The sequence below is a fragment of the Mercurialis annua genome, linkage group LG8 (assembly GCF_937616625.2).
Source record: "Mercurialis annua linkage group LG8, ddMerAnnu1.2, whole genome shotgun sequence".
Taxonomy (NCBI): domain Eukaryota; kingdom Viridiplantae; phylum Streptophyta; class Magnoliopsida; order Malpighiales; family Euphorbiaceae; genus Mercurialis; species Mercurialis annua.
The window spans coordinates 8,441,391-8,456,532 of record NC_065577.1 but is presented as its reverse complement, the minus strand read 5'-3'; the positions used below and the strand labels follow the sequence as shown (position 1 = coordinate 8,456,532).

General features: G+C 30.2%; 1 protein-coding gene across 1 annotated transcript; it reads right to left on the bottom strand.

The window, feature by feature from the left end:
- Positions 1 to 10,158: 10,158 nt before the first annotated feature.
- Positions 10,159 to 14,887, bottom strand: LOC126659854 (WAT1-related protein At1g25270-like). Its single transcript, XM_050353176.2, has 7 exons — positions 14,279 to 14,887; positions 13,557 to 13,619; positions 13,296 to 13,412; positions 12,030 to 12,270; positions 11,652 to 11,810; positions 10,756 to 10,907; positions 10,159 to 10,435 (listed from the first exon to the last, which is right to left on the bottom strand). The coding sequence occupies exons 1-7, from the start codon at positions 14,470 to 14,472 to the stop codon at positions 10,261 to 10,263; spliced, it is 1,101 nt and encodes a 366-aa protein (XP_050209133.1). The 5' UTR covers positions 14,473 to 14,887; the 3' UTR covers positions 10,159 to 10,260.
- Between the last annotated feature and the right edge of the window lie 255 nt (positions 14,888 to 15,142).

The window sequence follows — 15,142 nt, the reverse complement described above, 5'->3', positions numbered from 1 at the left end:
ACCAATTCCTAATAATGTTCCCAACACCTTTGCCTTTCCTATTCCTGTCCTTATTCTCAATTTCTCCATCCTGCACATTATTGGAAAATTTGTAAACTATTTCACTTATTGTTTTACATATAAAAAATCAAATATATATATCGGCCTAATTACTTAAAAGATTCAAAAAAAATCCGCTTTTTATAAATTATAGTCAAACTTTTACGTTTATCAATTATATTATAATTTATAAAATTTATCTCAATTATAGTTGTCCTTCTAATTGAATATTTTTTGTTCGCATGGAAGTCATTTGAATAAAGAAAAAAAATACACAAAAAGACAACTATATATTCATTGTGAAACAAAATCAGTTTTAATTAATTTAAAGGAAAGCAATTTAAAATATGCTAATCATTTTGAAAATGGATCACAAGTTAAATGTTATGGTAAATTTTGATGTAAAACAAACTTTAACGTTTCAAAAAGTCTAAAACAAATTCTATGTACTTAACGGTGTTAAAATAATGGGTTGCTTTATAAAAAAACAATAAAATTAATTTTTAGTCTACTTTATAAATAGGTTTTAATAAATACCGTCTCTAATTACTAAACACCGCCTTTTTTTTTATCGTTTTGCCCTTTTTTGGGAATGTTTTCATTTTACATCTCTCTAGAGAAGGAGATGTTCTCAGTTTACATCTTTCCAGAGGGGGAGATGTCCCCATAATTTATTTTTTAAAAAATTATTTATCGATTTTTTTTTTGAAATATAAACAAAAAATATTTTTGACAATTAAACGAAATTTTGACATTAAACGAAAAAATTTGGAAATTAAATGAAAAACATTTTTGAAATTAAACAATTTTGTTTTTAAAATTAAACAATTTTTTTCCTGAAATTAAACAAAAAACACTTTTCAAATTAAACGAAATTAATTTGAAATAAATTTTTGAAATTAAACAAAATTAAACGAGATTTTCGTTATCCGTTCTTCGAGTTTAAATGCGGGTTGAGAAGATTTGAATATGAGTTTTAAAATTAAAAAAAAAGGAAAAAAGATAATGTGTGGGGGCGGTGCGTAGTAAAAAGGGTCGGTGTTAGTAATCCAGTTTATAAATTCAGAGACAATTTATCAATCTTCTTTGTTTTTTTTAACACCAATAAGGATGGAGTGTTTGTTTTAGAACCTTTTGAAAGATTTAGGTCTCTTTTGTACCAAAATTAATTACTGTAAAATATAATCTGTTCATTGTTTATAAGGATGAAGCTTTTTTTATTAATTGTCCCTTAATTTAGTTGAACATGTTAAAAGAAAAATTTCAAATCAGACAATAACTGATAAAAAATACTAACAAAAGTTTCATTTTTTTTAGATCATTAGAGCATCTCCAATGCAATGCTAAAATGAAGTGTTAATGCCATAATTTAGCATTTAATCTTAAAATGCATCTCCAATGCAGTGCTATAGTTTGTGCTAAATTTAGCATATGCTATATCACGTGCTAAATTTAGCACAGACTATAGCATATGCTAAAATTCAACAACCAATAGCAATTCACTATTAATTACAATTTTACCACGATCATTTTTTGCATTTATTATTTTAATCTATTTTTTTTATTTTACTTTTTTCATTTTAAATTTTGTGCTTCTATTTAATTTTACAACATCGATTTGATTTTTTAATAGTAGACCATACATCAATATAATAAAAAAATTAAATAATTTATTTTTATATAATTCATCGATTCTTTTAATTATATCTTTTGAAAAACTCATATTAAATTAAAAAAAATATTACATAAATTTTAGTTTAAAATATTTAATTAAATAATTATTAAATAATTAGCAATTAATAAAATTAAGAGATAATTATCTTAATAAATAATTAAAACATTTTTTTTAATTTTGTGCATTGGAGTAAAATTTGAAATGTTATGCTATCTATAGCATTTTAACACTTTTTCATGCTAAATTTAGCATAAAAAGTAGCATCCCATTGGAGATGCTCTTAGGCATATTAGTGTTTTAAAAATTATGCTAAAAAGTGTTTTAAAGCTGAAGTAGAACCAGTGTGACCATTGATTAATGGATCTGCCGGCTTAATTACATATTCAACTACTTCAAGCGGTTTAATCACTCGTTTAACAGTTTCAAGAAAATAGACATATTTATAAGCGTTAATGTCATAAAAATTCAACAATTTTATACATTTTCTCATTTTAATCACGCAGTTTAAATTTTTTCATTTTCATGCACGAACTATCACTTCTCAAATTCATGCACGGTGGTAAGATATCACGGCTCTATTGGTGTAATTTGCTAAGGTGGAGGTTATTTTACACCAATGAATTTGAGTGCCAACTCAGGACCGTACATGAATTTGAGAAAAAGTGATAGTTCGTGCATGAAAATGAAAAAATTTAAAATGCGTGACTAAAATGAGAAAACGTGTAAAGTTCGTGATTTTTTTTGACATTAACCCTATTTATAATTTACATGACAATATGTAATTTTTAGTTTATATAAATATTATATATATGATTATTTTAAACCAATACTAAAATAAAATTACACCTTATATTTCAGCTAAGTTAAAAAAAATTATAATCGGCTTTGTGAAAAGATGGTCGGTTTTTACAAGATTTAAGTAGTAATTTTCATTCTAAAAAAAAAAGTAGTAATTTTCTCGCTCAATTTGTAAGCAATAAGCAATTAGCGCATAAATTAACTTTATGCGCGAATCAATCATAAAATTGGTGATTATGGTTAATTAACCCTATTGTTGCAATTTACCTCTTCAATTGGTAATTTACCCCCTCAATTTGTAAACTATGTGCTAAAATGGAGTTAATTGGCTATAACCACTAACTTTATAACTGACCCACAAAGTTAATTGCACATTACGTATAATCTGAAGGGACATATTGCTACTTAAGTCTTTACAAATCGAACTGGTTCACATGGCTTTTTGGTTCAAAATGGTTGACCAAACCGCCCTATAATTTCAGTTGATCAACTGGTTGAACCGGTCGGTTCAGTCCGGTTCTTAACCTGGTCTAATACTTTTTTTCTTTTGTTTTACTTTGTAAATCATGAAAGTAAAATATTTACCCAAAACAGACAGCCAACATTAATGTTGCAGCAGGAACAAGGTTCATCATGGCCACAGTAAGTGTGGCAGACGTGAGGATCAAGCTTTGCGCGTATAGGTTTTGTGCCAAAGATGCCCTAATAAATCAACCATTTTAAAGAGTTAGAAGTCAAAAAGCTTTTTTTTAGTAATACAGATTCTCTAATGCAAAAGTAATTGACAAATGTTAGAAAAAATAAATACAAAATCAAGCTCCATTTATGCATAAAGTGCAACAAAATCTTACCCAAATAACCCACTTAAAAACGCTTGCCACATTATCATCTTTGTCAATTTTGGCCTTGTCTTCCTGTGGAGAAATTTATCAAGTCAAAAAAAAAAAGCAAAATAGAATCACTTTAAAACATACTTTATATTAATGTAATTTTTTAATATGTTTCTTTTAATGGAAAACTACTCAAAAATATATTTTTTAAAAATAATTTTGACGCGTGACCAAATTTTAATATACGACAATATTTAAGTAATGGCGTATATTCTTTACAGATTAAAATATGATAAAACTTATCTTTGACTTAAATAATTAAAGTAAAACATTCTCAAAAAAAATTATTTGAATCAATTAAAAGCATATTAATTTAATATTTTATATATTTATTTTAATGGATGAAAAAAATTCAATGTTTGACATTAAATAACGACAAAATTGAATACGATAATAAATAACTGACATATTAATAAATAAGGACATATATTCTTTATAGATTTAAAAACGACAAATTTGTATTACCTTCTATTTTTTTGGGATCACTTTTAATTTTTATAGTGAATAAAAATATCAGAATGAACGATCAAATTTTAATTTATGACAATAAATAACAAAAAAATTCTATATGCGGCAATAAGTAACTGCCATACCAATAAACTACGACATTTATTTTTTATAGATGAAAACGACAAATTTATATTATCTTATATTTAGTTATGTCCTCGAATCTCGTATATTATTTCACTAAATTAAAAAAACAAAATCCTGGAATCCACATATCATAGTATAAGCTTAACAACAAACCTTTCAAAGATGAAAGCAAGAGAGGCAGTAAAAATTGTGGATAAAATCCAGCGATAAACCGTAAGAATTCTCATATTCATTCCATCATTGGCAACAAATTTGTAAATTATATTCATTCCTGTGTATAGAAATTGAATTAAGCACATTAAAATCGCTGCCTTCAAACCCTCTAAAACTTCACATAAATGCCTCATTTCAATGTGCTACACTCAATTAATTTCTGAATTGACAAGAATGAGAGTTGAAAGAAGAGAAACAAAGAAGTAACGGTAGTTAATGTAAATGTACTAATGTAGATACAATAATTAACATGGATACCTTAAATATCCATTAATAAGTGGCGGACTCAATAATATTTAGTAATAAGATGGACAAATATATAAATAATATTTTTATATTTTAAACAAAATTAATTATTATGTCAATAACTATGATGAAATGAAAATATATTCTATAAAAAATTGTGACAGTTTGGTCCAATATTACAATTTGAAAAAAATTATATCCAATCAGCAAATTAAAAAGATAAGTAATATAATTGCTAAAATAAATATAATTATTTATCCGAAAAATTACATTATTCAATATCATACATTATTTTTATGATAAACTGATTACTAATATTTACAGAAAATTTTCATATTTTCTTTGCAAACGGCAGTGTCACAACCCGATTTTCACCCCGAACTCGAGCCGAGACCGACGCTAGGAAATGACAGTAATAACTCCAAAACCCGTAACAAGCCTAAAAATCTTTACAAATTTTTTCGCATTTCAAACATAAAAAGGTTCGCAACCTCGTTGTAGAAACACTTTAAAACCTTTATTAAAACGCGGTCACAAAATCATAATTGTATTTCAGGATACCAGAGCGCAAACATCAATCTTTTATGACATACCTGTTCTGTTTCCAATATAATGCTAAAATATAAAATCAGTGTATCTTTCAAACAACTGGCCAAAGCATTTTAGAAAATACGCAGCTTTTAAAACATATATCATATACAGTAGTTCAAATCAGAACTTGTCAAAATAGTTTGATCTACTGTAAACAGAAAGACAGATTTCCCGGTACCCAACTACTTGCAGCTCTACAGATACAGACAACGACTTCCGAAATTATTGTGGAAGTCTAATCTCGTACTTGATAACCTGAAAAGTGAACATTAGAGAGGTGAGAAATATAAATATTTATGAGCGAGTCTACACATTTATAATTGAATATTCAAATCGCATATATATAAAACATTCTTATATATAAAATATTACAAACTACTTGATCCAGATGAAACCCTACAAGGTACACAATTGTATGGGTTTCAACCTACACAACATGGGCCTTAGACCGTAAGCTGAATCACTGCCGTCTAACCCGGTGTCTGGACTGTAGCCGTGAAACTGCCATCACAGTGTTACCTGTGACCGCAACCGTTCAGCCATATCAGACTGTTAAGTCAGGGTCGCTAACACTTCCAACGCCCAATGACATTAATTGACCTCTATATCGGACACAGTCTCGTATCTATCGTATTACTGGTGATTACACAGTCCTATTGACAACCAATAGGAAGTTTGTTGCACTGGATCTTTAATGGTTCATTTACACTAGTGCGATTTGTTATTTTAAAATGTTTAGATATAAATATTTAAAAGTAAAAACCACAAAGTAAACTCACATAACCCCGCTCCCAACATGTATGCTCCTGGTAGTCCACTAGTCAAACACCCTAATGTCTGACTTGGCAATCGAGTACTCCTCGGATCTAATTATGAATCAAACGTCAAAACATGCCTCAACATCGATCTCTAACTTTACTCATATCTTATATCTTATAGACTTAAACAAATACAAATACAAACTCAGCTCGGCGTTGAATACCTGGTTTAACTTTTTGAACGTCCTCGTTTACGTTTCAAAGTCTAATCGACTCAATCGGGTCTCGATATGCGTTTGAGAAAGATCCCTAGTTCCCTTCGTAATTGACTGTGCGTACTCACACATAGGCTGAACAGTCTTCCTACATGGGGGTGACTCCTCTAAGAAGAAGCCCATGTGCTTGCCCACTATTACCAAAAATGAGATTGTTGCGGTCAGTCCATATTGTCTAGAGAGTCAAAAAGAAGGTTTGTAGCTCGGCTTCCTTGAAAAGGCTGAAAATCCGAGATAGCCACTTCATCAAATTGTTGCAATGGAAACTGTCGACGCGCAAGTTCAAAGGAGACAACAGCCAAAGTCCTTGAACAACCTCACAGTCCTTTAACCTGTGCATTTAGGATTCATCTTCACTTCCGCATCTCGGGCACAGCTTGGAGATGTCAGGGATCCTACGTGCGAGCTAGGCGTTGCATGGGCGAGTCTCATGAATAATCCTCCATAAAAAGTGGCGGACCTTTTGTTGAACAGAACATCGCAAGATTCTTGACCACAAACCATTGCCTGTATTATTCGATATGAAGACGCTGAGCTTTTATCGACAACTTTGCACGCTTGATAATAACCCGATTTAACAGAATATACTTATTAACTTGTTAAAGTAAAAAGATAAAAGTATAGTGAAATAAAAAAAAACATTATGTTAAATAATTTAAGAGGGAGTTGATCTTTCAAGTAAATGCGAAAATATAAAATCTATCAAAGATTCAGAAATTACCAAAAATCTATATAAAGGTAAAAGTTAATATTTTATTATTATAATAAAATAAAGGTAAAATAAAATCTATTTATTCATAATTTTAGTATTTTTGTCAATATCATTAATTCTTGCTATTTTGGTCCACCATCTTTTCGATTTTTATCAAATATCATTTTGGGTTGATGTAAAACAATAGCATTCGTTTACATATACAATATTTATCCTACGTGCCGTGTACAATCTCACACCACATCAGTTCTAAATGAGCCGGGATATATCTGATAAAAATTTAAAAGATAATTTATTAATCTGGTAAGAGTCAAAATCGTTGTACATTTAATAAGGACATTAAAATTGTGGGTAGAGTATAATTTGCCTAAAATAAAAGGTGGTGTTCCATTAAATCTTTTCAAAATCTATTCACATCTCAAAATCAAACCCAGGGACAGAATTCGAGTTTTGTTTATATTTTTATGAATAATTTGTATATTAAAAGCCATTAGAAGTGTCAAAATACCTGAACCTTAGTTCTTAAGCTTTCGCACAAGAAGCGACATACAAGATGAACACTAAAGATTACGACCTATGCAAAGAAAACATCAGGAGTCTGAAAATAACATACAGAAAGAATTTAAAAAAAAATCAAAATAAAAAAATTTCTATTACAATTCGTATACAGTTAAACCGCCTTAGAGAAGCAGTTGTAGATTAAAGCATCTTTATCTGAGTCTTTGTTCTTAAAAATTCTTCTACTTTTACTTTTTCAAATCTCCTAAATAATCATCTAGAAGATCTTTCATAATCTCTTGTATGTACTTTTTTGAATAATATATTGCCACTGAATCATAAAATCTACTAATGTAGTTTTGTTTATTCTTTTTTTTTTGAGAGGAAAGATTGAACTTTATTAATCAAACAGAACAATTAACAAGTTCGCTGACCGGGAAAGGAACATCACCGTCAGATCTATAATCTTTTCCTATGAAAATGTCCCACTTAGCTAAAGCATGAGTAACCTGATTACATTGACGGCGTACATGCTGGAAATGCACCCTGCGAATCGCCATAAGGGCAATGCAATCATCGATAATAAGTTGAACTGGATCGATAGCACCCGAAGGATTGTGGAATCTGTTGATGACCAAAGCTGCGTCCGATTCACAAAACAAGCTATCCCCTGGGATGTCGCCAACCATCTGAATACCCATAAGGACTGCCCTCGCTTCAGCAGTTTCCACGTCTGTTATTCCATGCAAAACCTGAACACTCCACCTTATAATGCCTCCTGAAGAATTCCTACAGACAGCACTAGCTACTGACAGGTTATTTCTGCTGGATATTGCTGCATCTGTATTCATCTTGATAGAGTTAGTAGGCGGGGGGTACCACTTCACGTCAATAGCAGGTTTAAGAGCTTTTCACATTCTATAAGAAGCTGAACAGTCCTTCTGCATGGGCAACACATACCTGAACAGCGACTCAGCTGGCTGTCTATAATTCCCAAACACCATGTTGTTTCGATCCAGCCATATAGTCCACAAACTCTGAATGAACACTGGCAGGTCGTCGTCATTCAGAACACTAAAAATCTGGGTAAGCCATTCCGTCATATTTCTACAAGGGAAGCAATCAACTCGTACGTTCGGTGGAGATACGAGCCATAGACCTCGGACCGCGTCGCAGTCTTTCAACGCATGAATCTGAGTTTCTTCAAACAAACCACATCTTGCACAAGCGCTGGAAATTTCAGGTTGTCTAATCGCTAATTTGGAGTTGCAAGGCAGGGACTCATGGAGAATGCGCCATAAAAAATGACGAACCTTAGGTTGAACCGAGCACTTCCATATCTTAGACAAAAGATCATTGCCTGAGTTACAAGACGAGCTAGAAGCTTGATTTTTGTCTAAGAGTTTCAGAGCTTGATAGTAACCCGACTTGACTGAATAGAAACCATTTCGATTGGGAGACCAAAACAGTTTATATGGGGGGAGATTTCTGCTAATTGGGATCTTCAGAATATTAACCACGTCATTTGGTAGAAAGCAAGTATTCAACTTCTCAACATTCCAAACCCCGGTACCATCCAGAAACCAACTCATTCTACAATCATCAGGTATGTTCTGGTAGCCTACAAGCTTCATAAAATTAGTAGAAGATATCCAGTTGTCCCTCAGCACACTGACAGAATCACCGTTACCCACTCTCCACGCAACTCCCAACTCCAAAACCCGTTTTCCTTCAACAATGCTCTGCCAAACGTAGCTCGAACCCCTACGGATCCCAGCCCTCATAAACTCTTCATTCGGAAAATACTTCGCCTTGAAAACTCTAGCACAAAGAGAGTTGGGATTTTGAATGAGTTTCCAAGCTTGTTTTGCTAACATCGCAAGATTGAAAGCACGTAAATTCCGGAAACCTAAGCCCCCTTCCTTCTTTGATTTGCAAATTGTACTCCAGCTGACCCAAGAGATTTTCTTCTTGTCGTCCGTCCCGCTCCAAAAGAACTTGGATATAATCCCTCGCATTTCGTTATAAAAACCGATAGGAAGAGAGAAACAACTCATGATATAAGTCGGTATCGATTGAGCTGTTGACTTGATTAGCACTTCGCGTCCGGCTTTAGAAAGATATCTCTCCTTCCATCCCATTATCCTTTTCTGCAAACGATCCTTAAGAAATAAGAAAATGGGTTTCTTAGAGCGGCCAATGAGGGTCGGCATACCCAAATATTTTGCAAAAGACTCCACCACTTTGTAACCCAGCAAGTTTTTTTATTGCATTTCTATTCTCAGGATGAACGCCCGAGCTGAAATATAGCTCAGATTTTTCAATATTCACAACCTGCCCGGAAGCGTTTTCATAAGCAGAAATAATGTCCAACAAGGCCCGTCCCTCTTTAACCGTAGCTTTGATCAAGACGACACTATCGTCAGCAAAAAAGAAGATGATGGATACGGGGTCCGCCTCTGCAAGTTCTACCCCCAGAGATTAGCTGATTACGGACAGCATGTCTTAGAAGGGCGGAGAAGCCTTCAGAGCATAGTAAAAAGAGGTAGGGCGATAGCGGATCACCTTGTCTAAGGCCTCGCTGTGGTAGTAAAAAGCCTCCTGGCACTCCATTAATCAAAAAAGTGAAAGACACCGATGATATGCAAGACATAATGAGGCGAGTGAAGTGCGTAGGAAAACCCATTTTAGCCAGAACCAATTCAAGAAAGCTCCATTCGAATAATTAGTGTAGTATTCAAAGCGATCACAAGTTTTGTTTATTCTTATACAGTGATCTCAATAGTCCAATAAATTATCAAAACCCTTGAAAACTAAAACAATGTTGTTTTTTCTTTGATGTGTTTGTTTGAAATTACAATTTAACTAATTAAAAAACTCTAATTTAATTTTATTAAAATACATCAAATAAATATTGTTTTGGAATTAAATAATTAATATTTTGTGATTTTTATTGGTTACATGATAAAAACTATTGGTTAATGACAGGTAGTTGGTCCTTTGGATGAGCATCAGAAACAATGTGAACGAGTTCATTTGTTAGGCAACTTTCAGCTGGCACTAGTTTATTGTTTTCCTTCATCTCTTTGCATTGAGCCCAAAGCAGCATGTATAAACCCCACACTATCAGCCCTCCTCCTATTATGCTGTTCCTTGCCAAAAATCAATAATTAATTATTATCATATAACATATATTGCAATTACCATGAAAAAATATAGGCAAATATTTTTTTTATATTCACAATTTTGATCGACTTGTTGACTTTTTTTTATGAATTTTAAAAAATATAATTAAGACATCCTGCTCCGTCACTTTTACAAACTGGACAATGATATCAAAACTCAATATTATATCCATTTTCGGAATTTACTTTTATAATTTTTTATTTCGTCGGTAATTAATTTACACAATTAATATTTTTATGTCATTGTAAAAGGAATTATGTGCATGAGGAGTTAATAATACCTGCCAAGGTGAAGGGGTTCTTGTAGCATCAAAGAAGCTGAAATGGCAACAAGAAGTAGGGAGAGAGGATTAAAACTAGCAACAAACACTGGCCCTCTCATCCATACACACCACGCTATCAATATCACAGCCACTCCAGATGTCACAATCCCCTATAAAATCCAATTCAAAATATTTAAATAATAAACATGCATGATAGTAAAAGAATAAAGGGTCATTTTGGTCCTTAAATTTGTGGATCTAATTCATATAAATCAAACCTAGCTTTTCGGGTAAAATGTCTTAAAAAATACCCATTTTTAATCTTCTTTTTAATTATAATATGACCTTTTCAAATTATCAATTTCATCCAAATTTGTAGTTTTGACTTTCAATTATACTCAATTTTATAAATTAAACTTTTTTCCACTAGAAAAAAAATTAAACTGCGATACCAAATCATTTAATTTTCAAACAAAAATTAACAAACTGTAAATTATAAAATACGTGAAGAGGCCTAGAGTAATTTTCTCTAAATTTATTGTCTAAACATATCAAATCAAATTTATATGTTTATGATCCTTTACTACATAAAAAAAGTAATCAATGCTCTCCCTACAAATTCCGACTTTACTCGTAAGTCAACTTTTGTAACTTGCTTTTACTTCGTCTCTAAATTGTTTTGTTTTTTTATTTGGTCTCTGTAGAGGTTTATGAAGTCTTTATTTGGTCTTTATATTATTAAAAACAGTTTTATTTGTTTTCTAAGCACTACACTTTCACATTTTTGTTAACAAAAGAATTTCATAATTTTTTTTGGAAAGTATAAAAATCCAAAATGAAAAAAAGAAGAGAAAATTTGAGGATAGGTTTTACTGTTAATTATGAAGCAATTTAAAATGTATAAATTGTGTTACCGAATAAGCGACAGCAAGTAGGCGGAGATCCCATCCCAATTTCCACTGGCTCCAATTTCTCTCTAAGCAAAGAGAAAAAATAACACATTGAATTGATCCCATTACAGACATCAATGCTGCATTTGAGTAATGACATGGGTATACTTTGCTCAGCTTACTCTGCCATTCAAACATTCATTTTTTTATTAAGAGTTAAATTTTTGAATTTTAAAAAGTGAACTTATTGAAAAAGATTAGATGAATCTATAGCGAAATTTAATAGATAGATTTGTATACTTTAAAATTTCTAAAAAAAATAACCTTTTTAGCCAGTAAACATGATATATATGGACTAAAATGACCAAAATAACATAAATATGATACTAAAATAATACTCACTTGAATTATCAACCATAGTGCAAAACAGAAACAACTGGCCAATGCCATGCAAGAACCCATAATTTGGTTCTTACTACTTTGAATCTGATGGGTACTGTGTTTCAGAAAGTGAAGATTTGTTGACCAAATTTTGATTTCTATGCCTTTGTAGAAAGTGAAAACCATTGCACCACTTATTCCAATTAATGTTCCTATTACCTTTGCTTTCCCTAATATTGTCCTTAATCTCAACTTTTCTAACCTGCATATATCATAAATTATTTGAAACATTAGTCATAGCAATTCTATTCAACAAACAACTTAAATTTTATTAATACTTTAAATTTTAAAAAAATTATATATCAACTATAATTAAATTAGTAAAATATTCTTGAAAATTAATTTTACTAGTATGACACGTAGTGTTATAAGAAATGACAATTATATTCAATAAGCAAATTAAAAAATATAAATAAAACACAATTTGATATTTCAAGTTATTTGTATGATAAAGTAATTCGTAGTTGAAAATTTTTTATAATTTTTTTTATAATAATTTTTTTCTTTTAATAATAATGTATAATTTTTTTTATAGATTGATATTTCATTAAGAAAATTATGAGTATTTATGAACTAATTAATTATAAAAACAAGATAAGGGACTAAATAATATTATATGTATTAATTAGATTAGTCATCTTTTTTATAAACCGTTTGAATATAATTATCACATTTAATAAAATTGATAGACAGAACTGTTAAAATAAATTTTTAAATTTGAATATAAGTATAAATATATAAAATCAATTTATCAGTAAATAATTATCTTTTTGGTATTTATGTTTAGTTTTTATTTCAAGCAAAAGTAAATGAATGGTTTTCAATTATATTAACTGATTTGGAAAACCAATTAAAATATATTTTTAAAATATTTACATCAATTGACATGCTAAAAGCTACATTAAAAAGGAAAAAGCATCACTTCTCAAAAAATAAATTAGTTAAAAGCATCAACAACCCTCCCCAATTATTTAAAAGAAACAACTAATGCGGTAACATATTTTTCAATATGCTAAAAATATGTTACAAAAGTTTGCCACGTCCATCTTAATTTAATCGAATCGAACAAAAAATTAAGTAATTCATTGTGAAAATAAATTTATGTACCGAAATATACAAATTAAATTAAGATGTAGATATTAAACTGAAATAATATGCTATAAAATTAATTAAAATAGAAGCAAATTTTTTCTTTTAAATCATTATCAAAAAGAGAAGAAAATTTACCCAAAACAGGCTGCCAAGATTAATGTTATTGCTGGACCAAGGTTTGATATAGCAGCAGCAAATGTTGCAGATGTCAAAACCAAACTCTCTGCGTACAAGTTCTGCGCCAAAGTTGCCCTAATTGTTCACACCCAAAAATTTAATTTTCTATAAGAGCTCATTATTAGTATTATTAATCAATTTGAAAAGTAAGAAATAAAGCTAGGTAACATAAGGAGATAATTATTAAATACCATTTTTGCATAAAAACGTAAATCTTACCCAAATAAACCACTTAAAAATGATTGACAGACTATCATCCATGTAAGTTTTGGCCGCTTCTTCCTACATATTCAAAAGAAATCAAACTTGTTTAATTTCATTGTTATAGTACTATTTACCTTTTTCTTTCAAGTGACAAAAAGTAGTGCTTAATTTTTGCAGTCACTAAATTTTAATTTTAATCAACTTCTTTTTTAATTTGATTCAATATAAATATTACATATTAAAAATACAAGCAACAGAAAGTTAGTAATTTTCAAATCAAATTGAATTTATGTTATCAACAATGAGTATTTACTATCACTAAATTTGATTTTATCTTTGTGTATAGAAAAAAAATTAATATTCTATAACGTGAAAATATTTACTTATCACTTGCGTAAAACAATTTTTTTTTAGTATTCTATTCATTTTGATCTTAAGTCACTAAAAAACAAATCGAAGGAGTAATTTTAATGTTTTAGTGTCAAAATTAAAACATTTTAAAATCTCATAATCAGAATGAAATAAAACAAAGGTTTTTTTTTGAACAAGTAGAAGTGGGGAGTGTTTATGGGAGGATTTCAACCCACGATATTAACAGTTTATTATCCAACACTTATACTTATACCATTTGACATACAATTGGTTGAAATAAAACAAAGTTTAACCACCATGCAAATTGAATACCCAAAACAAATAAGAAACCTTCTCAAAAAAATAAAAAAAATTAAGAGACAAACCTTTCAACGATGAGAGCAAGAGGGGCAGTAAAAGCAGCAGAGAAAATCCATCGATAAGCAACAAAAACTCTCATATTCATTCCATCATTTGCCGCAAATTTATAAAATATATTCATTCCAGTATATATAAATTGCACCAAAATCATTAGCATCACTGGTTTCAGCCCATGCAAAACTTCACAAAAATGCCCCATTAGTTCTATATCTAATGGGCACTTTTAGAATGAAGAGGAAATAGAACAAAAGAAAAATGGTATACTTATTTATTTATTCTACGTACGTATAATTAATAATCTGTGCACCTATAAATTTGAAGTGTGTGTTAAATAAATCACATTGGAAAAGTAATTCTTCTGAAATTGCATTAATGGAAGAACAGTTTATACACTGCACGTGTAAAGGATCTTTAGGGTTTTATTTACACTTGTAAGGTGATAGATTAGGGTGTAAGATCATATATATCGTGGCTTATTAGTGGAAAAACAGCACCCAATTTATCAGTCTGAAATTGGTAATTTCATGTGAAATTATAGAAAAATGGGATAGAGATTTAAGTTGTGATTGTTATTTCCTTTTATGGGTTAATTTGTCTATATAAAGATATAAATTGTAGTAAAGGGTTAGATTTTTAGGGTTTGTGCATATCTCTGCAGTGTGACTAAAATCAGAATTTTATTAAATTAATCACTTCTTTTCTTGCATGCTTGTGTTTAGTGCTCAAAAGTAGCTGTCAAATGGCAATTTGAATTGTTTTTCTTAAGTGTATGCTTTGTTAAATAAACGTGTGAAGGTTACAGATTTCAATTAGGACAAGCAATGCTTTTTAGTAGATGACTTGTTCTAATTCTTTTCTTTGTATATAAT